Source organism: Scardinius erythrophthalmus (assembly GCF_964197995.2).
Source record: "Scardinius erythrophthalmus genome assembly, chromosome: 9".
Classification (NCBI taxonomy): Eukaryota; Metazoa; Chordata; class Actinopteri; order Cypriniformes; family Leuciscidae; genus Scardinius; species Scardinius erythrophthalmus.
This window is the reverse complement of record NC_138229.1, coordinates 10,382,954-10,410,279: the sequence shown is the minus strand read 5'-3', so window position 1 is coordinate 10,410,279 and position 27,326 is coordinate 10,382,954. Positions and strand designations below refer to the sequence as shown.

At 40.1% G+C, this 27,326-nt stretch overlaps 1 protein-coding gene across 1 annotated transcript in view; it reads right to left on the bottom strand.

Annotated features, from left to right (window-relative positions):
* Positions 1-10,591: 10,591 nt before the first annotated feature.
* adcy8 (adenylate cyclase 8 (brain)) overlaps positions 10,592-27,326 on the bottom strand; it is a gene marked incomplete at its 5' end in the record, with an annotated part of 50,337 nt that continues 33,602 nt past the window's right edge. Inside the window, 8 exons of the mRNA XM_081374220.1 lie at positions 10,592-11,232; positions 12,404-12,518; positions 12,665-12,757; positions 15,235-15,381; positions 18,303-18,461; positions 25,267-25,348; positions 26,729-26,901; positions 27,053-27,142. Coding sequence (XP_081230346.1) covers positions 10,745-11,232; positions 12,404-12,518; positions 12,665-12,757; positions 15,235-15,381; positions 18,303-18,461; positions 25,267-25,348; positions 26,729-26,901; positions 27,053-27,142 — 1,347 coding nt within the window. The 3' untranslated portion in view covers positions 10,592-10,744. The remainder of the gene's footprint in view (positions 11,233-12,403; positions 12,519-12,664; positions 12,758-15,234; positions 15,382-18,302; positions 18,462-25,266; positions 25,349-26,728; positions 26,902-27,052; positions 27,143-27,326) is intronic.

Genomic DNA, 27,326 nt, shown 5'->3' with positions numbered 1-27,326 from the left:
CAGGAAACATGATAATGGATTCTGAATTTATGATTAAGAATGCCATAAAGAATGATCAATATGGACTGTCATCTGCTGGAACACACACACACACATCCAAAACAGCTGCACATTGGTGGGGGAGGGGGTCTCACTGTTGTTGCCAAGCAACAGCAGATACACCATTCTCAGAATTGTGACTGTATGGGAGCAATGAGAGAGAGAAAGAGAGATTTTACACATAAAATGGCTATTTATGTGTGAAATTGTATCAAATTGTTTTAATTATGCTTTAGCTGTCAGGTAACAAGTGAATGGTTGTGAGAACTTACCCCATATAATGTGAAACATAATTTTATTTATTTAATTTTAGCCAAGATGTTACTGTATGCGTCTTAAAAAAACAAAAACAAAAAAAAACTCTTTGAGAAAAATACCGTAAGTAAAAACTATTCCCTCTCAACTTCCCTTATACATTCATATAATTTTGAAATATTAATGCAGATAAAAATTATCTGCAGGCATGTTATGTGTCAACTACCCGTGTGTGAGCATCCAATGCTGAGAAAATATCTGCAAACTGTTCACAGATGGCTTGTCAAGTAACAAACACATCATCATTCCACACACACACACACACACACACACACACACACACACACACACACACACACACACACACACACCCTACAGTGCCACAGCTGAGGTCGTATTTGTGCCAGTTTTCAGGCATTTTAACTCTTTGATCTTTGAACAATCATTTCATACCTCCTTCTCTCCCTCTCTCCCATCTTTTTATTTCCCCTCTCTTGCATATACCACTTTGTCACTCTCAGCATCAAAGCTTTCCACTGTTCACCATGGCAACTGCCTCCATTCAATTTTATTCGTCAGTTTAAAAAGAACAGAGCCGAGAATAACAACATCCTAGAGTGCGACAGGAGTGATGTGGTTATTAGCCCCGCCCACCCGTCAGAAATACAGGCGGAAGAAGCAATGTCCGACTGACAAGACGATGATCTGTTCACACCTACGTAAGAGAGTGGGAAGAAGAAAAAAGAGAAAATCTGAATAAATTAGGCTACTGTTGAAATATTATGTGAATAATTTAAACAATAAAATATCAAATACATTCTAATTTACTTTTTTAATTAGAAACATGTTCTATTAATTATTTACTAATATTAAGAGATAAATCACAGTAGACACATGCACACATATTCACTCAGTTTTCCTTCAATCGTTTGACCTGACCCTAACTTCAGTCAACATCGCCCTCTGCAGGACAGACCTGCACTTCCACCTGATCAGCTCTAGATAATTTAGTTATTTATCAGAGTTGATTTAGAATCACATATTTAAGTATTAACGCTGAAAATTAAAACTTTTTCAGCTTTCAGTATAACTTCACTAAGCCCAAATGGTTTTAAAAAAAGAAGCTAAACATCTGCCAGCTTTCACATCACATACTTTCATCGGAAAATCCTTCACAATTTTTGTCGTTCTCATTTGTAAATTGTTCGTGTTGGGCCATAATAAGATTCTCTCAGTACAACTTCATTCTTTATCTGTAGCATTCTGTAGGCTATCTATCTGTGCTAAAATGTATCTGTAATCAGGGCCGGTTCTAGACATTTGGAGGCCCTAGGCAAAATTCATGTTGGAGGCCCCCCACCCCCAATAAAAAACACTTGAAACAAATATGATTCCTAACCTTTTTATTTATACAACATTTAATTTTAAATTTAGTATATTTTTACTTACACAGTACATAAGTTTGGACAAATTACTATTTTTAATGTTTTTGAAAGAAGTCTCTTATGCTCATCAAGCCTGGATTTATTTGATCAAAAATACAGAAAAATAATATAGTGAAATATTATTACAATTTAAAATAATGGTTTTCTATTTTACTATACTTTAAAATATATTTCTGCGATTCAAAGCTGAATTTAGTGTCACGTGATCCTTTAGAAAACTTTATAATATTCTGATTTATTATCAAATGTTAGAAATGGTGCTTAATTTTTATTTTATAACATGTGATACTTTTTTCAGGATTTTTTGATTATTAAAAAGTTGTTTTAAAAAAGTTTTCACTATCACTTTTATATATTTAACACATCCTCGCTGAATATTCCTGTTTTTTTCTGTATTTTGATCAAATAAATGCAGGCTTGTAGAGCATAATAAGAAACTTCTTTCAAAAACATTAAAGATAGTAATGGGTCCAGACTTTTTACTGGTAGCTACTACATCAAAATTTATCTAAGGTAATCTCTTTTTTGTTTAATGAAGATGTTATTGTTCTTGTTGTTATTTTTAGCTGTTTTATTCAGTTTATTCACAGTTCCAGAATCCCACTTCAGTAGATGAACATGAACCTGCTTTTATAATTGTTTTAGCTGCGTTATGGGCAGTATTTTTCCCTCCCATTTAATCAATATCTGCAGATATTGTCATATTATTAATATCAGTAATATGGTATTATGTATTGCATTGCTACCTTAAATATGCTATACACAAATCAAGTGGAAGAGAAAGATACGATCGCTACTGAGCAGGAAAAAAATTCTAATCTAATATTCGTATAGGCTATGATGTCAGGGTATTATCTAATCATCAGCATCAGAATATAGAAGATAGACCCATAGATATGAGATCCTTTATTTGAAACATTTAAAAATGTTGCAGTGTGTTGGTTTTTTAACTTTGAATACAAACGTCTTGTCTTTTACTTTTGTAGCTTTTTACTAGTCAGCTCCCAACGCGATGTTATTCGTTGTACGCGCAAATTCAAAGCGTCGCGTCTGGGCACGTTAGACGCTCGCGCTCTTTTAAACTCGTAGACTAGACAAACAAAGCGGTGAATGATTTTTCCAGAAATACGCTGATCTACAGTAGCCCACACGTTTATATTTAAAATACATTGCAATCACTCCAAAATCGATGACCTGCATTTCGAGCTGTGCTTCTTTGCGTGCCTATTTAGGCTTTTGCTTCGCACTCGCTGCACCTGATGGATGCGTTCGTTGACCGCCTCTGACGTCCCCTCGGACTTAACTGGCTGGCGCCTCTATATATACAGTCATGGGCTGGCGTTAATGTGACGTAATGTAACAGTCTATGGTTAAGATAAACATCGTCACTATTTTTAGTTAATTAATACATTTTGAAATAAATTGTAGATAGGACATTTGTACATTTTTTTTTTTTTTTTTGTCCCTCTGTCTGGGCCCCATCCCGCCAATCGGGCCCTAGGCACGTGCCTAGTTTGCCTTTGCGTTAATCCGGCTCTGTCTGTAATAGAAATCCAGGTGCTGGTGCTTGTTAAAACATCCAGGCCTATGTATATGAGGCTAAAGATTGAGCAACGAATCTGTTATAACATACTTCAACATCGTTTCTTCTTGCAAACTTGCAAAACTATAGTCAATACAATAACAGTCAGAGCATTCTGGAATACATGAAGCGTTGACGTTATGTCGGGGTTCTCGTGCATGTTTAAGAGTTTTCGACGCACAAGAAAATAAACATAATTCTGATTTGACCATCATATAAAAAAAAATAATAATAATAATAATATATGGCCTATTTAAAAAATGGCAGCAGCATAAACTGTTAAAGGTAGTCAGTTCTATGTGTATACTTATAACAGGTCTGCCAACTTTTGAGTTCAACTTGAAGTGAGTGTAAACTAAGGGAACCTTGTCAGCTGGTACATTAGGCTAGAATAGGCTATAGCAGGCCTACTATTTAAGTATATTATAAATATCACTATACATTACTATAATATTAATATTACTGCAGTATGTAATACAATATCAACAACTGATTTGTAGCCTATAATTAGCCTAATACAAGGCACTTTTTATAATAAGGTTATATTTTAGAGATATGAATAAAAATAGAATGAGTACTGTATAGTGCCTATTTAGCAAAATGCTCCTCTCTAGAGTTAATTTGCCTAGCTAGCTACTATTGTCACTGAATGGCTTTTCTGAGGTAAATGTAGCCTAACATTATGTGACATATTGTTTACCAGCTGTTTTGACGTCTTTCCGTGGTTGAAACACTTATTGATCTATTATGTTACATGATACATTAACAGTAAGTTGCACTGTATCTTTCAACATACTGTAACATCTCTCAAAGAAACCATCAGCACAGTTAACTTGTTTATTCTCCAAAAGCACAACGTGCAGGCATTAGAACACAGCAGGCGTGTCTCGCCCAGAACAGAAAGAGCGAACTTCCTCAACTCAAACACTATAACCCCCCGGGCGTCCGCCCCTCTCTCCAGGCTGCCAACCGACAGCGCGCCCGGGGTTACACACAGCTGATTGACAGCTGCACAGCATTTTTCAGTCGCTACATTACCCCGCCTCATCAAAGTTCCTCGACCCTGAGGGAACAACCAATAACACATCACAACAACAACTTTACACAAAGTCTCTCAGGTGGGCCGGCGGCCTTGTCTGCCTCCGGGGCCGTGCAGGCCCTGCAATGTCATGAGCTGGAGAGAGTGGCCCTGGGGGGGTGTGGGTGGTGGAAATGTCTGGGTGTGTGTCTGTGTGCCCGTTTGTGAATGTGTGTAGGGCCCGGTGCCCCTCCGGCTGAGTGAGTGCAGGGTGAGTTGTGTCTGGGTGAGGGTTGTTAGGGGGGGTCTGTGAGGGCCTGTGTGGGAGCTGGGGGGTAGTGTCACCGTGGTAGGGGGCCAATCTGTCTCTATGTATGGCCACTCGTCTGCCACGTGGGGGTAGCTGTACTCTGTATACCACCTCCCCAAGTCGTTCTAACACTCTACAAGGGCCTACCCAGTCACTGTCCAGCTTGGGGCAGCGGCCTTTTTTTCTCTGCGGGCTGTGGACCCAAACCAGCTCTCCCGGTTCCAGGTGGCGGCCTTTGTGATGTAGATCGTAGTTTCTACGTTGTCTCGCCCCTGCGCTCTGCAGCTGCGCACGTGCAAAGTCGTGGGCCGTCTCTAGGCGGTCCTGAAGTCTCCTGGCATACTCTCGTCCTGGGGGCACAGCTGGGGTGTCGGGGGGGAGGCCAAAGGCCATTGCTGGTGGGGTGTGGAGCTCTCTACCCAGCATGAGCAGGGCTGGCGTGCAGGCCGTAGATTCTTGGACAGCGGACCGACAGGCCATCAGCACCAGCGGGAGGTGCTTGTCCCAGTCGCGTTGGTGTTTAGCGGTGATGATGGCCAGCTGCTGGATCAGGGTCCTGTTGAAGCGTTCTACTAAGCCATCGCTCGCCCAGTCTATGAAACAGGTCAGCGAATACTCGCGACTCAAAGTTTCGCCCTTGGTCGCTGTGTATGGTGTGGGGCGTCCCAAAACGGCAGACCATGCCCTCCAGTAGGGCTTCAGCCACTGTCTCTGCCTCCTGGTCAGGGAGGGCATAAGCCTCGGGCCACTTGGTGAAGTAGTCCATGACTGACAGCACATACCTGTTCCCGCTGTCAGTGACCGGAAGTGGACCGACTATATCCACCCCAACTCTTTCCATAGGTGCGCCGACAGGGAACTGTTGGAGTTGGGCGTGGGACTGTTCGGAGGGGCCCTTCTTTGCCGTGCAGCTGTCGCACCGCCTGCAGAAGTCCTCTACGTCCCTCCTGAACTGCCCCCAGTAGAAGCTCTGTCGTAGGCGACGGAGAGTTTTGGTGACCCCGAAGTGACCGGCCCCCGTGGCCCCATGCACTGCCTTCAGCACGGTCAGTCTCTCTGCTCTGGGGACCACCAACTGCCATCTCAGCTCTCCCGTCGCTGGATCCTTCCAGGCCCGCTGTAGCACCCCGTTGGTGAGCCGCAGGGCCTGGAACTTTGCCCACAGCCCTTTTGTCGCTGTGGAGAGTGGTGCCACCTCCTCCCATGGTGGCCGTGTCTGCATTTCCACCCACTGGAGCACTGGCTGTATGTCCGTGTCGGCCTCCTGCTGTTGTCTCCACTGCGTTGCTGAAATCTCAGTAAGCTCGCAGCACACAGCCACCTCGGCCTGGCTGACGATGGCTGCCTCCTGACCCTGTAGTTCTTTGTCTCGTGTCTCCCTCCTTTCGCAGTGGCGGCATCCTTCCTCAGCACAGGGTCTGCGGGACAGGGCGTCGGCGTTGGAGTGGCGGGCTCCTGCTCTATGCACCACTTTAAAGTCATAGGACTGTAGCTCCTCCATCCAGCGTGCTACCTGGCCCTCCGGCTCTTTAAAGGACATGAGCCACTGGAGGGCAGAGTGGTCCGTCCTGACGGTGAACGGTAACCCACAAAGGTAGTATTTGAAATGTCGAATGGATGATAACACAGCTAGGAGTTCTCTGCGTGTGACACAGTAGCGCCGTTCGTGCTTATTAAAAGTCTTACTGTAATACGCTACCACTCTCTCACCCTCTGGGCTTAGCTGTGCTAGCACCCCCCCCACTCCCTGGCCACTCGCGTCACAGTCCAAGATGAACGGGAGAGAGAGGTCAGCCGGAGCCAACACGGGAGCCTCTACCAGTGCCTTCTGTAGCGAGGTGAACGCTGTTTGACACTCACTGGTCCAACCAAAGTCCTGGTCTTTGTGTAGTAGCCTGAACAGCGGTGCCGCCACACAGGAGAACCCCCTCACGAACCTCCGGTAATAGGAGGCTAAGCCCAGGAAGCTTTTCAGCTGTTGCTGGTTCGCTGGTGTGGGCCAGTCTCTGACCGTTCGTACCTTTTCATCCATTGTGCAGATGCCATCTCTGCCCAGCCTGTGCCCCAGGAATGACACCTCTCTCTGCATGAAGTGGCACTTTTCCGGGTGGAGTTTGAGACCCGCTGCTGCTATACGCTCCAAAACATGCCACAGGGACTGGAGAGCTGCCTGGAAAGTGGGGCCGTGGGCGAGAATGTCATCCAGGTACACCACACATTCAGACCGAGGGACACCTGACAGCACTTTGTCCATCAGTCTTTCAAAGGAGGCTGGTGAATTGCAAAGGCCAAATGGGAGAACTTTGAACTGCCAGAGGCCATAGCTTGTACAGAACGCTGTTTTTGGTCTGGCAGAGGGCGAGAGAGGTACCTGCCAGTATCCAGATCTCAAATCCAGCGACGTGAACCAGGCTGACCCCGCTACCTGGTCCAGGGCTTCATCAACCCGTGGCAGGGGGTAGGAGTCCTTCCTTGTCACCCCATTGAGCCGTCTGTAGTCCACGCAGAACCTCCACTGACCGTTCTTTTTTGGGACCATGACAACAGGGGCAGCCCACGGGCTGTCAGACGGCTCCACAATGCCTGCCTGTTGCATCTCCCACAACACCTGGTCTGCTGCTTCCTGGCGTGCCAGTGGGAGGCGACGTGGGCGTAACTTGATAGGCGGGCTGTCGCCCGTATCTATGTCATGCTGCATTAGGTGTGTGCGCCCCACGTCACCTTCTTTAAATGCAAAAATATCCTTGAAATGTAGCAATAGTTGCCACAATTCTTCCCCCTGTTGGGGGTCTAGATGAGAACAGTTCTGTCGCCATATGTCCCGTACTGCCGACACGACACTTCCCTCCTCCATTTGGGGGAGCCGGGCTGTTAATGGGTCAGAGGCCTGGCTCTTAGGGCTCTGTGCAGTGTGTGCCGGCTGTGGCGCAGGTGGAGCGGCTAGGTGAGGTGAGAGGGGTAGTGGGGGTGGCGGCTGGCGTGTTCCGAGCAGCGGGGGCTGTAATGTGCCTCTATTCAGCTGTGAGTGGGGGGGTGGGGGCGACGGGGATCTCGAGGGGCGGGACTCCTGGTCCCTACGACAGGGTCGCTGTTGGTTTCAGCGGTGTTTGCTGACACAGTGGTTACCTGGGGTGTTGTAGGGTTGAGGCCCTGGGGGGGTGGAGCCATGTTGACTGGACGTTCCCCTGGAAAGCACAGGGTGGCCTCTGCAAGGTCCAGCCGACAGCCCGTGTTCTTCAGGAAGTCCAGTCCGAGGATGCAGGGGTCCTGGACTGACGCCACCCACACCGGGTGGCGCACTGTTTTACCACCCACCACAAATGTCAGTGTCCCTTTGCCTTTCATGGGTGATAGTTCCCCAGTCACCGTCCGCAGGTGGACTGCTGTTGGTTCCAACACCGTTTGCCTGGGGAGCACATCGGGCCGCACTAATGTCACTGTAGAGCCGGTGTCGACCAGCGCCACGCACTTTACCCCCTCCACGGTGACTGGGATGTGGCAAAGGTCCCCAATTGAAGTTCGGCCCACTACCGCCACCTCCATCGGGCCGGCCGTGCCTGAGGGTGTATGTGGGGGGCTGTGGTTCGTGGTCCGCGTCGCCCCCTCTATGCGGACCCGGGGTCGTTTCCCCGGTGTCTGGGTGTTTTTGGGCATGAGCGTACCAAGTGACCGGGTTCCCCACAGCCCCAGCACAGTCTAGTAGTGCGGTCAGAGTACCGTTGGGTGCCCAGGGAAGCTGCCCGCACCAGCTCTGTCAGCTCCGCTGCCCATGCTGGTGTTTGCGGAACCTCCGCTGCTGCTCTGACCTGGGGACTGTTGTGTCCCTGTGTGGGCATTGTGATATAGGCGCGGGCCGTCTCTCTCTCTGACGCCCTCTCCAACGCCTCCTGCAGGGACCGTGGGTGTGTCAGCTGTACCTCCACACGCAGTTCGGGCGGTGAAAGGGCTTGCATGAACCGATCGCGGGCTAACTCACTTTGTACCATCGTCGGCATGCTGCTATATGCTCTGCGGGTAAGGCTCTCAATGTCATTGGCTAATTGCCGTAGCGGCTCGCCGTGTCTTCTGTATCTATTATTCAGTTCATTGCGGAGGAGCTCCACTCCTGTAAAGTTCCCGAACCGTCGCTGGAGAGCCCCCACCAATGCGACATAGTTCTCTCTGTCATCTACATCTAAGAGTAGCAAGCATGCTAAAGCCTCGTCTGTAAGGCACATCGCCAATTGTAACGCTTTAGTCTCTTGTGACCAGTTCTGTGATTTAGCAAGCAGCTCGAATTGTGCATGAAAAGCTTCCCAGCTCACCTTCCCATTGTACTTCGGCGTTTTCACGGAGCTAGCCACTACCGCTGTTATTGTGGACTGGGCGCCGCCATTGTTGTTTACTTCTGAGCTTCCCGCGCCGGAGGTGACGTTGGTGTCTGCGCCCCCCTCTGACTTCGGCTTGCGGATAGCGCGTGCATGTCCTCGTCTGTCAAAGCCAGCCTCAGAGGCCATTGCTTCCATCGTGCCCCTAAGATGTCCTCTGCTGTCCTCCAGCCGTCGCAGTTCCCTTTGTAAGTCACCAAACGTCCATTCCGCGGCTCTAGCTCCTTCTCTGTCACTCATCTCCCCACGCACACTGTGGCGACGCGGTCTCGCTAACGCTAACTTGACTAACTAAATAAACTGGTCCCTAACTAGTAGTGCAGGGTGCACCCTTGGTCTTCCCTAATCGCGTTTCAGATAATTTTTAACTTCTGACACCAGTGTAACATCTCTCAAAGAAACCATCAGCACAGTTAACTTGTTTATTCTCCAAAAGCACAACGTGCAGGCATTAGAACACAGCAGGCGTGTCTCGCCCAGAACAGAAAGAGCGAACTTCCTCAACTCAAACACTATAACCCCCCGGGCGTCCGCCCCTCTCTCCAGGCTGCCAACCGACAGCGCGCCCGGGGTTACACACAGCTGATTGACAGCTGCACAGCATTTTTCAGTCGCTACAATACCTTCTGAAGTTCAGTCATGTTTATTTCGTGCTATAAATAGTAGTAAAGAGAAAGTGATGATTGGTGCACGTGCCTGTTGAACTGAGGCACATTAAAGAGCGCCAAAACGTTAGGCTATTTATTGTTTCAATAAAATTGATAGATTTTGAAAGCTGGCAGTTTGTTTCCTGTTCTGTTTCCTCTCCTCACTGCTCCACCATGTTTTTTTTTTTTTTTTTTACTGCTTGAGGAAATGGATGTGTGGTGTGAGAGTGTGAGAACAGTGTCAATCGCGAGAATCTCGCGCTAAATGCGTGGGAGTTAGCAGCCTTGACTTATGTGTTCTAGAATAACCTAGCAACCAGTCAGGAAAGCTTAGCAACCAGGTAGAACACTAACTTTTTGAATGCCTGGCAAGAAGCCAGAACAAATTAGCAATGTCTGCCAAATGTACATTACTTTCTTGGCTCTCGAAGTCACCATAGAATCAAAATTGACAATTCATATTTTTTTAAGAAATATTGCAGTATTTATAAATGATTTATCCTTGCACATTATTCTTTTCTTTTTTTAAATTCATGTGCCTTCATATTCTTTAATCAAAATAACTTCCCCTTGCAGCAACAGCAAACCACAATGGTCAAAATCAAGTCCCTCCCTACATTTTTTTCTTGTTCGAGAAGCCGTTTCTCTCGGATATATGTCACAATAAGGAAGACAAGAAGACTAAGGTTTCATGCCGAATTCAAACATAGAGGTAAACTGATAAACAATCTGTAATTGAATGTTTTGCTGTCATCAACAGCAATTCATGTGGGACCATTTTGGTTATGAGCATTGCCTAAGAAATGAAAAATATCTGAATCTGGGGATGTTTAGAATCTCAGAGTTATAATAATTCCGACATGACGTGAACGCAGCATTAGATCAAATCATTCATACGGACCTTTATTGAAAGGAAGCTCAGACCTTTATAAAAAAATTAAACCCCTTTATTGTTTCTCAAATACAAAAGAAATACAAAAAGAAACACAGACAGCAAGAGAGACACTCAGTCAGCGGCAGCAGTCTGAAGTACAGCTCAGTCTTTTGGTTCAGTACGCAGTCTGTTTTCCTCATCCAAGATCTAGGCCAGGTCGCTCTTGTCCGTGACCTCAGCGTGGCTGGTGTCCGAGCCGCCCGGCGCCAGCAGAGTTCTGCGGTTGTAGTGGTGGCCCTTCATGATGCCTGAGTTGTTGTTTTCATTGAGGATTTGTTTCTGTTTCTGCCGGTTGAGGGACTGGACCAGGCCGAGCACCACGGCGGCGAGCGAGTACTGGCCCGTGATCTTCCTCGGCTGCAGGATGAGCGGGTTGGGCTGCACGCGGCCCATCAGGAAGTGCGTGCGGATCTTGCCTTCCTGTTCACTGATGCCCTTCACGTAGATCTCTCCTCGGTACTCGAAGGCGAAGCCGCGCTCGTTCAGGATGGCGTAGGTCTCCTCTGGGAGCTGGATCTTGCCGCTGACACCCGTGCTGTCCATACGACTTGCCAGATTGACCGTCTTCCCCCAAATATCATACTGCGGCTTTTTAGCGCCGATGACTCCAGCCACCACAGAGCCATGTGCCATACCTGAGGGAGAGAGCGAACAGAGTCAGCATCAGCAAATTCACCCTGCTGAAAAGACATGATGGTGCAAGCTGCAATGGAGCTACATTTCAGCCTTTTAATAGAGTGCAAGGGCCCAGTTCCGGAAGAACAAATTCTATTAATTTTCATCACAAAACACTTTTTTTTTTTTGTGATGATAATAATGACGAGTCCTGAAGCTTGTTTATTTGACTGTTTTATGACATGTTAGCATCTAAGGTTATTTTCAGTGTAAGAACAGACTAGAATCTGAAAAAAGAAAAAAGAAAAAAAAGGGTAAATAAATAAATTAATAACATACTTAGAAGGTGATAAGGGCTAGATAAACAGGAAAAATATTTATCAGAATTTAAAATAACTGTTTTCTATTTTAAAATATATTTTATTTATGTGATGGCAAAGCTGAATTGATCCTTCAGAAATCATTGTAATATGCTGATTTGGTGCTTGAGAAACATTTCTTATTATTATAAGTTGAAAACAGTTGTGCTGCTTAATTTTTGTGGACACCTTGATACATTGTTTTCAGGAATTTCTGACGAACAGTATTTATTTGACATTTAAATCTAATAAATTTCTTCACTATCACTTTGATCAATGTATCCTTGCTGAATAAAAGTATTCATTTCTTTCAAAACAACATTTTTAAATGGTTGTGTACAGAAAAATAAAATGTAGATTTTTTAAGTACATTCGAGATAGAAATTCTATAAGTTTTCAATGTGATAAAAAAAAAAATAAGACAAATTTTTTAAAACAAAACTAAGAACTACATTACCCAAGATGCTGAAAGTATCAGTAACCATGGAAACAGGAATAGTGACTGCCCACTCCCACAAAGCATTGCAAAAGATATACCTGTACTCAAGTACGGCTCCTTACAACCTCAAAAACCTTATGTGAATATTTCATCAAAAAATATCTTTCCCAATTTTTACTTATTTATTAATTGTAATGTTCTGAATCTTCTCAGAGCTGGTTGGTTTCATTCATGACTTTAAATCAATATAAAAAAATTCTGAAATTCCTATGGAGAAAATAAACAGGTAAAATACGTTCGGAATCAAGGCTGATAAAAAAAGAGTTGGCAGTCACTATTGTCACTTTAAAATGTGTTTCTAAAAAAATAGTATTTAAATCATTTGACTCTTACCGATTCTGAGTTGGAAGTTGTTAAATGAATGTTTGTTGATCTCCTGAATGCTTTCATTCAGAGCAATGGCGAAATCTGCCAGCGCACACAGATGCCCCCATTTATCCTCACATTGCTATGGTAACACACATATATAGAGAGATTAGTGCACAAGCTAACCCTTTTTCAAACTACAGACACTGCTTATAAGAAGACATCAGATAATATGTTTTAGCATGAGTGAGTGTGTATGCTTCTGTAGGTGTGTGTGTGTTTCCATACTTGTTTCTCAGGAGACAGTCCTGACACAGCCATGTATGTGCTGCCGATGGTCTTTATCTTCTCGATGTCCTGAAATCTCTCCTCCCCCAGCAGCTGTAGAGAGAGAATATTTCAAATATGACAGTCTACATATGTAACATTAAACTTTTATTAGCAGCTTTTGAGCAGGTGTGATGGAACTGTGCATCATAGATGAAACATCAATATTAAAAGTGCCCATATTATGCTTTTTTAATGGTTCCTAATTTTAAAAACACTTTACAGGGGACCTATTATGCCCATTTTTACAAGATGTAATATAAGTCTCTGGTGTTCCCAGAATGTGTCTGTGAAGTTTCAGCTTAAAATACCCACAGGTCATCTATTATAGCATGTCAAATTCGCCCCTGTTTGGGTATAAGCAAAAAAAAAAAAAAAAACTTTTTAAATGCAAATGAGCTGTTGCTCCCGTCCCCCTTTCCAGAAGAGGTTTACAGCTCATACTTTGGATACTCCGGCAACAACAAAACTGGAGAGTCTCACACAGCCAAAATGTCAGAAATTGTCTGTAGCGATGTTCAATGATGTTACATGTTCAAACCGGAGTCGGACAATGATGGAGAGACTCTGGAAGAAGTTACAACTTTTAGAATGCAACTGGATGTTTCTGAATGGTTAGTGGATACATTTATGTAGAGTAAAGTTGATTCAGCTCATCATACACTAGCATGTACCATCATGTTAAAGCGTAACTCTCGCCAAAATGCAACCTAGGGTCTTTTTGTGAATCTACCCGTGGCAAACTTTTGTTTAAAAGCATAATTAGGATGGAAATGCCACTTTTAAGATTGACCGTATTTTCTAATTCGTATTCTCCCTTTTGAATGGGAGTGCTAGGGGCACTTAGCCTAGAAATCCAGACCCAAATCTGAAAGATTAAGGGTCTGGCATCGAGTAATGAAAATCGCCCAACTCGAGGGGTGGCACCAAGCATGCATTTGAAAATCTCACTGCACGCAATTGGATAACACTACGACCAATCACTGTCGTGATTACGCTGTCACTAGCGCTGTCATCATCTGTTTAGCTCGCATCTGGCCCGCCTATATCAGATACACCGATGTGATTGGTGCAGCTCGGCTACAAGGGCATAGTTAATGAGCATCATTACTCAATGCCAGAGTGACTCGCTGAGCAAATTCAAATTAAACTCTGGATTTCCAGGGTAAAGGGCACTACTATGATGGCATCAAAAGACAAGAAAATACGGTCAATCTTAAAAGTGGCGTTTCCATCCTAATTATGCTTTTAAAGGAAAGTTTGCCTTGGGTAGATTCACAAAAAGACCCAAGGTTGCATTTTGCAGAGAGTTACGCTTTAATCTAAAAATCTTTTAGAAACAACTTTTGTGCAAATCCAGCGTTGAGTTGACCCTCGTTTGTGAAGCAGTCCGGGGTAAAATAATTTCCGCAAACACTTTAACGACTTTCTTCGGCACACTTCCTTCATAAATAAAATTCAACTATGGTGTCCTCAGTGGCTCAGATGCCAGGAGTCTATGGAGACTCTTATGTTCGTTGGTACATCCAATACCAATAACAGAACATTTGTCAAGGTTTTTGACGCAGAGGTATATCTCAGCTGCTACAGTGAGGAAACAGAAACGGCAGACTGCTGCGGTTTACTCAGGGCGGATCTATGCTAATAGGGCAGATCGTCACCAGTCGATCCATATACCAGCATAATAGGTCCCCTTTAATTTTCTAATAATATACATTGCAGCATCACCTCTTTTCTCACAGTGTCTGAAGTGGTTTGATAAAGGATTCAGCCTCTCTAAACCCCTCCTTTCCGAGCGCCTACTCTGCTCTGATTGGACAGATGGCCGAGTCTGTTGTGATTGGTCTACCGCTTACAGCGCGTGTCCGAAACGATTCGCCCATTACCGTATCTGAATTTCGGTTCTGGAGGCTTCCTCGGTACTTGTGTACACAGTGATACAAACCGTAATGATGGTGTCGGTTTTACCGTATCAATCTGAGCCCTCATCCTTTGGAAATGCATGCAAAATGGATTTACTTTCACATCACAGGAAACAGTGTCTTCTCGACATGTCGACAACACGATTTAAACACTTCCAGGCTTCTGCTACAACCACAGTGATTGAGATCGGGTCAAAGACAGTAGATGTTGTTCACAGGTAGCCAATCAAGACCATATGCTGGAATTATGCAAATGTGTTACAAACCTACGTCGGTTCAAACAGGAGGTAAGACTGGAATTACTGGCAACTTGTTTTAGGCTGTTCAGAATCAATTATTTCTTTCGGGAGACAATATCTCTACTGATCATGCACTTTGATCTTTAAAACTTGGCAAACCATTTACATTCACAAACAGCTATATTACACACTGCATGAAAAGTCATTTCTGAAAAAGCATAATACAGGCACTTTAAAGGGATAGTTTTCCCCAGAATGACAATTCTGTCATTATTTACTCACAACTATCAACACGAGGGTGAGTAAATAATGATTTATTGGTGGACTACGCCTTTAATTATGTGTGTGTGTGTGATGGTAGAAATCTGACCTCATCAAAATCAGCAATGATCTCGTTGAGCAGCCGCAAACACTCCACACCCTGATTATTCATCTCCGTCTGAGAGTAAAAATCAGCAAAGCCCGGAATGGAGGCGAACATCACTCCCACCGTGTCATATGACTGCGAGTAAAGCTCCTACGGATGGAGACCAAACATTAGAAACCTCCTCACTGGAATGAAGTCAACTTCAGATAACTTTGGTTCAATTTGACACATGTAAAAACATACAAAAATGTGATTCCAATGAACGTCAGAACAACAATACAGTGAACGTGGTATGCATAATGTGTTGACCACGAGAGGGCAGTGTTGCTTTATATCTAACACACTTGATTACCTCACAAGTGGGAGTCAGAACAGATGCATCTGATAAGGCTGATATCTGATAAATGCCAATACAACACATACAACATACAAAAAAACATGGTTTACATTTAATATATTATATAATATTATTAATTATAATATGCAATTCAATATGTTAATATAAGCCATTATCATATATTAGCAATGTTATATTTTAATCATATTATAACAATGTAATATGTAAGAATAAATATATAAACATACATTTTTATATATATAATTAATGATATAAAAAACAAGCGTGGCAACAAAACGTTGCAATGGCAAATAATGTTTTTCAGCATGTGTACAATAACTATAACAAACACACTTGATTAATGCATAATTCATAATGCATCTGACAAAGCAGGATCATTATATTGAACTAAAACCATAAAAAAAAACCATTTTCGTTACTTTATATAAATTAAAAGTTAACTGAGATAAAATAAAATATATAAAAGTTAATTTATTTTATTTCAGCTAGTTGCCAAGGCAACATGTATCATACTAAATAACAAACTAAAACTGAAATAAAAATTAATAAAAACTATATAGAAATATTAAAAAAAGCTAATAAAAATGACAAAAAACACAACAAAATTACTAAAATGAAAATGGAAATGATAAAAATGATTTAAAAATACTGCTTAAAAATTCTCAATTACACTAAAACAACACTGCTGACAAGCTTATATTTTAAACATAAATCAAATACAACAATTACAAAATTATAAAACAGATTGTTTACATATATTATATTACACAATGTTCTTAATTATAGTATGCTATAAAATACATGGTAAAACTTTACAATAAGGTCTCATGTATTAACTAACATGAACTAAAAATACGCAAATCATTTGATACAGTATTTATTCATCTTTGTTAATGTTCGTTAATAAAATAGTCATTCATTGTTTGTTCATGTTAGTTCACAGTGCTATACCTATTGTTAACAAATACAACTTTTGATTTCAATAATGTATTAGTAAATGTTAAAATTAACCCTAACTTATATTAATAAATGCCTTAGAAGTATTGTTCATTCTTAGTTCATGTTAGTGTACTACTGAACTAATGAAACCTTATTGTAAAGTGTTACCAAATATAATATAATATAATATAATATAATATAATATAATATAATATAATATAATATAATATAATATAATATAATATAATATAATATAATATAATATAATATTGAATACTATTTATATAGAATGAATCATCTTAAAAACAGACAAGTGTTACAAAAAAAAAGTGTTGCAATGACGTTACAAAAACGTTTCTCTGCATGTGTTTAATAATTATAAAACAGAAAGGGTCCTGTGTGAATGGTCCAAAAATCATGGCTTACACACACTTCCCATTTACACATGGTTATGAACAGACCTCATATGCACTACATAATCTATCACAACATGCGCAATTATGTGCTGTACTATATTTGAGGTCTAATGTGTGCAAACCACAAGGCCATGCACAGCTCTAACTACTTTAAAGAGGAAGCTGTGGTCAATAGAATGAGGTTAAACTCTCTCCATACACCCTAAACATTCAGCGTCCCACTGATCCGCCCTGCTGACGCATAATGTAAAAAGTCAGTGACTGTTGAAGACAAGTGTAGAAAACAAGTAATAATACACGTAATAAGTGTTAGTCACTGAACCAAATTACTTCAGTGCCCTTTAAGAGTTGCAGGTTTTGCGAGCAAGACCGTGTATGTGTGCATGTGTGAGGGAGAGGGATCATTTTCTCATCTTAATAATAGCAGAGAGTGGCATAAATTATGGTTCACACACTGACACACACACACACACACACACACACACACACACACACACTTTTAGCGTCACCAGTTAAATCAAACCTCAATACTCCACCTGATTATAAATTAATGGGATAATTAAAGCAACTCAATACCCTCACCCACACACACACACACAGGCTTAAATGGATGCATTTTTTATCCGTGAGTTATACAGCTCCATTATTTATTCTCCCTATTGTCTGATTGACTGACAGCAGAACATTCCAGAAATAAACAGAGGAGTCACATCAGGACAAGAGAGCACACAAACACACACACACACACACACACACACACACTGCCTTTACAAACTCAAAGGAAAGAACAAAGGAATAAGACAAAAAAGACACTAGTCGCATAAAAACATGGCTGCCACATTAACAATCTATGTTGCGAGCACAACAAAATTAACTAGAACCAGAAGCACTTCCAAATGGGAGACAAATTTGATTATGCTGCCTACTAAGATACCATATTTTAGCTATATGCTAAGGCAACACTGCATTCGTCCTTCATGGAGAAGGAAATCTCAGAATTTCATTGTATATATATTTTTTTTCTATCTCGCTGAATAATAGCATACATTTATTTCCTATTTAGGCAGCTCACTTGGTGTTTTGAAGAGAGCTACAGACCCCCAATATATTATTTGTATTTTTTTTTTTTTTGTCATGTATATTTATTATCAATTTGTGTAAATGTCTTCATTGGTTCTGACTTCCGCAGCTGCAAATGCTTACAGAAAGTTGACTGTCATGCCAATAAAGCACAACAAAGAACAAAGAGAGTGGCAGTGATTCATCCTCTCCTCATATGTTCTTGCCATCTAAGTGCTGCCATGTTTTTTCTGTCAGACTAAAGAAGTGAGACACCCAGATCCATTCTGTCTCTCTACCTCATTGTCTCTGTCTTTCTCCAGGAAGTGGCGTGCGACATGGCTGGGGAGAATGTTCCGGAGCATGTTCTCATTGTGTTCACGCAGCTCACGCATCTCATTTATCTCTTCCTTCGCCTGCACACGCCATAGGAAGTCCAGACGAGCAGTATACTCCAGCTGAGAGACAGAGAACGAAGCAGGTCAGACAACAAAGAATAAAAAGCATCACCAGATACATTAAATCAACAAAAACAAGCAAAAACACAGGACGGCCAATCAGTGTTACAGTCCTAGGCAGTTATTTTATAAAGCATTCGTCAGGCTCGGCAGAGAAGACCAGCTGTACAGGTCAATATCTGCCCATATCTTCTGCTGGGGCCAGGCAGCGACATAGCCATTATGTTGAAACTGTGTCTTAAGAACTAGTATGACCAACTTTTCAATATCAAATTAGACCAATCTACATTTTTATTTCAACTTGTTAAGAATAGTCTCTGCAGTTTACACAACCGGCCTCTGATCACACTTCAAGACTAAATGTTCGTCACCACAAATGCAAGGAATATTATGAATTTGCCCCTCAACATAACAGACTTACAATGAAAGATCAAAATGTATGTATGTATGTATGTATGTATGTATGTATGTATGTATGTATGTATGTATGTATGTATGTATGTATGTATGTATATATATATATATATATATATATATATATATATATATATATATATATATATAAAATATATAAAATATATATAATATAATATTCAAATATAAATATTCAAATGTTAATATAATTTATGGTGGTCATAAGATTTTTTTATGTTTTTTAAGTATCTTATGCTCAGCAAGGCTGCATTTATCAAACATACAGTAAAGACAGTCATATTGGGAAATATAATTACAATTTAAACTGTTTTTTATTTGAATATATTTTAAAATATAATTTATTCCTGTAATGGCAAAGCTGAATTTTCAGCATCACTATTCCAGTCTTCAGTGTCACATGATCCTTCATCTTTATCAATTATTCTAATATGCTGATTTGCTGCTCAAAAAACATTTCTTATCATTATTAATGAATGTTGAAAACTGTTGTGGTGCTTAATATTTTGGTGGAGAATGTGATACTTCTTTCAGGAATTTCTGATGAATAGAAAGTTCAAGTGAACAATAAGTGAAATTACAGTAAAGTGCCTAACAATATATATATATATATATATATATATATATGTATATATATATATATAGTATATATAAAACAAATAAAAAAGGAAAAAGGTTTTAAGTGACAAAGAAGAGAGAGAGAGAGAGAGAGAGAGAGAGAGAGAGAGAAAGAGAAGGTATATCTAATAACTGGCAGCAATACTAAGCAGATGAATAGCAAATACACACTCAGCAAACACAATCCAGTCACTGGAAAAAAAGGCACAGAAAAATCCTAGCAACTAGAGGAGGAAAGCATCTGTTGGTAATCTTTTTAAATGTGGAAAATAACTCAATCAGAAAAATATGTAGAAATGCTTTAAAACACTCATGTCAAACAACCTTATATAAGTTCTTGTTAATGGAATGTTACAGTCTTAATTAAATGTAAAAACAACAACAAAAACAAAAAATCTGTATGATATTACACAAGTAAAAAATCCCCACATTGAACTATTCATAGTGCCATCCATTTGCAGCAATGACAACATTCATTGCTATCAAAAGTGCTTTAGCTTATTTTTGTAGGTGTGATTTTGGCCCTTTGCTTCAGTTTGTTGAAGATAAACAGGTTTGTACACCATTATTTTCTAGTGCAACACATGTTCTTAGTCCTTGACTAGGTCATTGAAGTTTATTTACATTGTTGTTTTTAAGCCACTCCGTTAAATTAATTAAAAAGTTAATTTGGCTTTGGGATCATTGTTCTGCTAAAAGCATCAGGTTTTTGGGGCAGATTTCCCACAGCAAGACGCCACCACCTAACTACCAAACTACACTGTGGGTATAATTAGTTTTAGGTTTGCACAACACATATAAATGAAATTTCAGCTGGTTAAGTTGGCCCTATTTACACCTGGCATTAAGATCCATCTCGGGTGATCTGAGCATAAGTGGTCAGCCGAGACATTTTGCGGTTTATATCTTCATAAGTGTCTCAAATGTGTCCCCTGTGACCACCTGTGTTCAGATTTCAGCGGAGGGTCTCTGATTTCATAAATATACACATCACTCTCTATGTCAGTGTTACTACATGTTGACAAAGTGCAAAAAGTGCTGTCTAGGAAACATCAGGATAGATTAGCTTTTACACTACAAATCACATGTGCTTCTGACTACCTCTGTACAGTAGGCTGTGTGTTTCCAGGGATTGGATTACAAAATGTTTTGGACTACTCGTGATTAGATCATCTGAAATTAATCTAAAGTGATGGCTATGACTCCAATATTCTCCGCCTTCTAAGTCTCTGGATGCGCCCGGAATTAAATACTTGCCTATTATATAGTACACAAAAAACAGAGTAATATGTCTCAATACATATTCGAAAAACAGTAGGTGAAAAGGACCCGGAATGGCAGTGAAGCGACACAACCGACGCTGGTAGGTCACATGACAGTAACATGGCGGATTTAGTACGTGCGAATTTCATTCATACTACCCACATTGATACTATATAGAGCATACTTTTTTAACGGTCACAAAGTAAATCCATATCTAGTACCCATTCAGACAGTACGTGATTTCGGACGCATCATCTGTCTTGTTTGCACACAGTGATATGCGGGACAGCCTGCATGTGGGTCACTTCTAGCTGTCCTTCACAAGATAAATCAACATCCTTCATCTGAGACTATCAGAGCAATATAAAACGTCACATTAAATTAAGTTCCAATGCTTTGAAATAAAATGTCTGAGACAGTTTAATGAGGGTTTAAGACTTTTGTCCTCCAACAATACATTACTGTTCAAATGTTTGAGGTCAATAAAAAAAAAAAAATGTTTTTCATGTTTTTGAAAAGTCTTGTTTTTGCTCTCCACGGCTGCATTTATTTGATCAAAATACAGTAAAAATAATAATATGGTGAAATATGAATGTTTTTTAAAGTCAATTAACATAAATTATATAAATAAATATATACATAAATGTATTCCTGTAATGCCAAATTATTAATCACTCCTGTCTTCAGTGTCACGTGATCCTTCAGAAATCATTCTAATATGCTGATCTGGTGCTCAAGAAACATTTTTTATTATCATCAATATTGAAAACATTTTTATTGGAAAGAGGATCATTTTTCTTTTCAGGATTCCTTGATGAATATAAAGTTTAAAAGAACTGAATTTTTTTTATAATATAATGTATTAACACTTTAGGGTCCAATTCTCACTATTAACTAGTTGCTTATTAGCATGCATATTACTAGGATATTGAAAGCACATTTTAATGCCTTATCTGCATGATATTCTACATTTCTTAATCCTACCCAATATCTAAACTTAACAACTATCTTACTAAATATTATTGATAAGCAGTCATTAGAAGTTTACTGAGGCAAAAGTCATAGTTAATAGTTATTTATTAGTGAGAATTGGACCCTAAAGTGTGCCCAGAGTATTTACTGATACTTTTGATCAATCCAATGTATCCTAGCAGAATGAAAGTATTAATTTCATTAAAAAGCTTTTTTAGGAGCTTTACAGACACTTCTTACAGCCATCTACTTCTATCGCATGAAAAAGAGCAGCATAGATATTCTGAAAAGCTAAACATCTTTTGTCCTCCACTAGGAAAAAAAAAATCATACATGCTTCAAGCAACATGAGTAAATGATGACATTACCATTTTATTTCTTTCATACAGTGCACTCAGTAAGAACTCTGAAAGCTTTAACGAGAAGTGAGCCGTGCTGCGTTTCTGCCTGTCTTCCATCAGCTCTCTTCCAAACGAAGACCTCCAACAAGGTCCCCCCTAATTAAGCAGTAACACACGCTCATCTGCATTCATTAATATCCAGCTTTAATTGAAACGGTTTCACAAAAGCGTCCAGATTGAAAAATTAATTTACTAACAGTCAGGGCATGATGTAAGTGTTTGTGCCTTAGTATGAGTGTAAACTGCATGTGTGTGCGTGCATTTGTTTATGTATGCTCTCAGACTAATATGGAGCGAAAGATAATTTTATGAGGAGTAATTAAGCAAGTGGGGCAGACGGGGATGTGCGACTGTCCGAATGATTATTAAAAACACATCAACAAGACTAACCTCCATTAACCTCTAATACATATGCACAAAGATGTAGAGACGGACACATACACACAGACAGGAGACAATTAAAGCAGTGCATATCAACTAAATTACTTTTGACAAACTGTATGAAAAGGGTTTAACACAAATGAGTTTTCTAAGTTTTAAGTGTCTTGGGAGGCCTGGTTTTGAATCTCACCACTGTCTGGAGGTGTTCGGGACTTTATCTCTGTCCAAAAAGCAATTTAGACAGCTGAAGTCTGGCAGCTGTTACAAAGGAGACCAAAATGAATGCATTGTTTTATCCATGATAAAGTGATGTGCTAAGCTATGTGGAGGTGACGTGCTGGTTCTCAAGACTCTCACTCAGTCAGCAGATAATACAACAGTTATGCCTTACTCCCTCGAGTAAGGCTCGTACCTGTATTCACAGGTTAATCAAGGGGAACATGTGTTGAATTTGCCCCAGAGGATCATTTTACTGCCCTTTCAGAGCCTGTAGACTCAGTGGAGTTTTCAATTTATAGAAAGTATTTACTCTGTCCTAGATGTTTCTCATAAAATCCCTTACAAGGACTAAACAGACATACTGAAGCAAAAAAACTACAGCCATTTGTTTGTTTTATCTCAGAGCTGCCTACAATGCAAAAATAACACAGTACATTTTTATTAGACTACTTTATTAATCCATTTTGTAATATCTAAAAATCCTTAAAACATTCTTGAGAAGCAACAATGCGTACTTGTTTTCACAGAATGTATCTTTAGTAACTCTATTTTGTCTAACTTCACCGATCGATTTTTTACCGAGCCCCTAAGGGTACGTGGTGATGGAAAAATTGTGGGACGGGAGGAAAAATGCTTTTGCGTTTGCTCACAAAACTTTTGAGTTCTTCCCTGAGAAACGTTGCTCTTGCTTGCAAAAGCTTTAAAACATATTTTTCTTTTTAGTTCTGCGAGCAAATGCAAATGTTCTTAGATATATAAAAAAATGTCCCCCATCACCATGTCCTTTTAGGGGCTCCGTAATTGTTTTCCATGTCGTGAGTATAAATAAGAAACGAGTGAAAAAAAGATCTGCAAGTACAATACGGTAAAATACACTTATATTCATAATATAATATAGAAAAATGAATCTTGATATCTTATGCAATGTTCCTTCTCAAGTAAATTCACCTTGTTTTATACATTTTGTGATAATTTAACTGGAAAACAAGATAAAAATACCAAGAATATTTTTATTCTTAGTTAATTCTTTATTCATATACATATAAAACAAATTATATGAATTGAATATGAATTGAGCGGTTTACTCCAAATTCTCTGAAGAGACCCAATCACTTTAGATGAACAGATTGAATTTAGTCTTTTATTCACATTTAAACATTTAACATTTAAACAAACCTCATTGGTTCTTGTGGAGGCTCAAACGTGCTGCGTAACACGAGAATGAACCTCATTGGTTCTCGCACGTCAAGCGAATATGCTTGAGCTTCTGTTTACCACAATTGATGTGTGTGTTGATGAATGTTTATATGTGAATAAAAGCCTAAATTCAATCTGTTCATCATATAAAGCGATTGTGTCTCTTCAAAAATTCATATGGATTAGTTTTACAATCTCTTTATGAAATTTTTGAAGCGTCAAAGTGGTAGTTGTATCTTCATTTGTGTTCCAAAGATGAACAAACAAAGTCTCACATGTTTGGAACGACATGAGGGTGAGAAACTGATGACGGAATTTTCATTTTTAGGTGAACTATCCCTTTAAAGTCTGAGAGCACTAGAGAGCCAAATATTTCAAATGTTTCTCACTCATTTTATAATACATTTCTTAATCATTTTATAATATAACATTTCTTAGTTTTTAAACAAACTTTCAAGGTTTAAAAGATTTTGAATCCTAAATTTTCATTGTGGTCTCAGACTGAACTGCATATGAAAAGTAATCTCTCCTAGACACTGACTCGCAGTGACAGAGTGCTTGTTCATTCATCCGACACACACACACACACACACACACACACACACACACACACACACACACACACACACACACACACACACACACACACACACACACACACACACACACACACACACACACACACACACACACACACACACACACTCACACACACACACCAAGATGAGCATAAATAAGAAATTATCAAATCACTGTTCAAGAAACACACACCAAGTCCCAATCCATAGGCCAAGCAATGCCAGTGGCACCACCTGCCTAAATGACACACCGTTGCCATGGATACGAGGGGAGGGGGTAAATATGGACAGGCAGTTTATAGCTGGACACAAGCACTCATTTCTGGCACAAGCACAAAGCATTTCGGTCATATGTGAGACTCTGTGTGGCTTAATCAGAGCGGTGTCGACACACACACACACACACACACACACACACACACACACAGTGCTCATTTCTCTATCTCTTTCACTCATCACCACTCAGACCGACTCTTTCCCCTGATCTACGGCATCAAAGACAATAATCAGTAGAGTGAACTTAAAAAGCTTCGCACACACTGTGCGTCAGAGAGAGCTGGGCTTTTATATATTGACTGTGAGACCTTATGAAGCAGCCAATAACTTGCCTCTGTTTCTTAGAAACGTGACATTATAAAATAGGAACTGAATGGCCCCTGATCCAGGTTAGCGTGTGTGTGTGTGTGTGTGTGTGTGTGTGTGTGTGTGTGTGTGTGTGTGTGTGTGTGTGTGTGTGTCTGTTACCTGTTGGCCATGGTAGAACACAGCTAAAAGGAACATCGCCATGAGAAGCAGAGACGTTTCCTTGGTTCCCAGGAAGCTTTTGCTGTAACCAGGTTAACAAGACAGAAAGTCTCATGAGCTCCACAGCATGTTTATGATGATCAGAGTGCAGTTAGTTAAGACAAACATCTGTCATAAATGTCATAAAGAGCCTTGATGATACAATTACAGTGTACACTGTTTGTTAAACACTTAAGATATCTGATATGAAAAAGAAAGATTTGTTTATTTTTAATACAGTGAAATATAAAGTCTGTTTAAAGTTGTACAAACCTTTTTCAGGACTTGGTTATGAATCAAAATTTGTTGTTTAGCTCTTGTTTAGGGGTAATTTGTAGTTTGGCAGATGGTTTTACCTAAAGTGATCTACAGTGGTCTTATCAAAAGGACAATGCCTCTGGAGTAACATTAAGTTAAGTGCTTAATGATGTGCACAATGATGCACAGGATAGAAAAAGACTGCAAAAACTAGTACTTGCAACTAATTTGTTTTGCTTTTACAGTATTTATCCCTTTTTTTAATTTTCTATTTTTTCCCCACTTTTTGGGATGGCAAAACCATGATATTATTTGAAGTGCCTTTGAAGTGAAATATCTTGTAAAAATAATGAACACTAATCAACAAACTTGAAAAATTATTAAAAATGACTAAAATTTTCTGTTCCTCCGATCTGCTGTAGTGCTATTAACCAGCAAAAGATATGTATTTCTGCCAAGTTACAAAAGAAAATCTCATAACTGACACATTGTTACTATTACACAATTATTGGTAATTTTTTATTTTATTGCTGCTCAAGAAACATTTATTTTTATTATCAATGTTGAAAATAGTTGTGCTGCTTAATAATTGTGTGGAAACTGTGATACACTTTATACAGAGCTCTTTGATAAATGGAATGTTTAAAAGAACAGCATTTTTTTTTTTTTTTTTTACATTATAAATGTCTTTACTGTCACTTTTGATCAATTTAATCCAGCAGTTAATGCTAAATAAAAGTAAAAATCCTCAAACTTTTGAAAGGTACACAAAAACTTGGGCACCTTTAGATTTTAGAATAAAACAATGCAAACATTCCTTTACACATCACTAGATAGCACAACTATCACCTTTTGCTGGGTTTAATCCTATAAACTTACAGTTATCAACCTAAACTTTTGACCACCAGGCCACACCACCCACATCTAGAAGACAATTTATGACTGTGTGAAGTTAATCATACAGTAAAACATGCAGGAATCTATTAAAACGCACGCAGACTGCTATTTGAGAAACAGCATGACATTTGTTGCTCTTCTAGTTGTTCTGCGTCACCTTACGCACTTACTTGAGTCATCACAATTACGCCTATACTGTTAAAGTGTGATGTATAATTTCTCTCTTTAGAACTGGTTCTTTAATGGATGTGGGAGTTTGCCTACATACCTCTGATTGAGTGTAAGTGTGTCATAGCGGATAAACAGTGGTGTGTAGAAGGCCTCGGTCAGCACTGCGTAGATAGCGATCATGATCAGCAGGATGGCCAACTTCAGAACCGAGTTGAGTCTTAGGAACACTGCACAGGTCACCATCGCCAACACTCCAGTAAACACGAAATACTGTCAATAAACAGCCAGACAACCTCACCATTAACACCCCATCGCTCGATGTACAGTGAATGAATTGATGAATTGAACAGTTTACACAAATGTTAGAATTCTATCAATCATTTTTAACAGATTGAAACTGCATGTCAGTGGGTGAAAAGACCTCTGGGTAAAAGCAGATATCTGGGATTGAGGCCGATGCATTAAACGTCTGGTTCCTGAATGAGACGGATTTATCGAAATCACACCAAAGCTGTGATAAAAGAGAGAGTGCAAATGTTAGAGAATAGATTGCATTTAAGAATATATCTGTATAAAGAGCAAAATGATTACAATTTTCAAGAACTTTCGAAATATGGGTATTATGACAAGTAACTAATAAGTAGCAGGTATTAAAAGTCTATATTTTATTTATAAATAAAAAATTAAAAAAATAA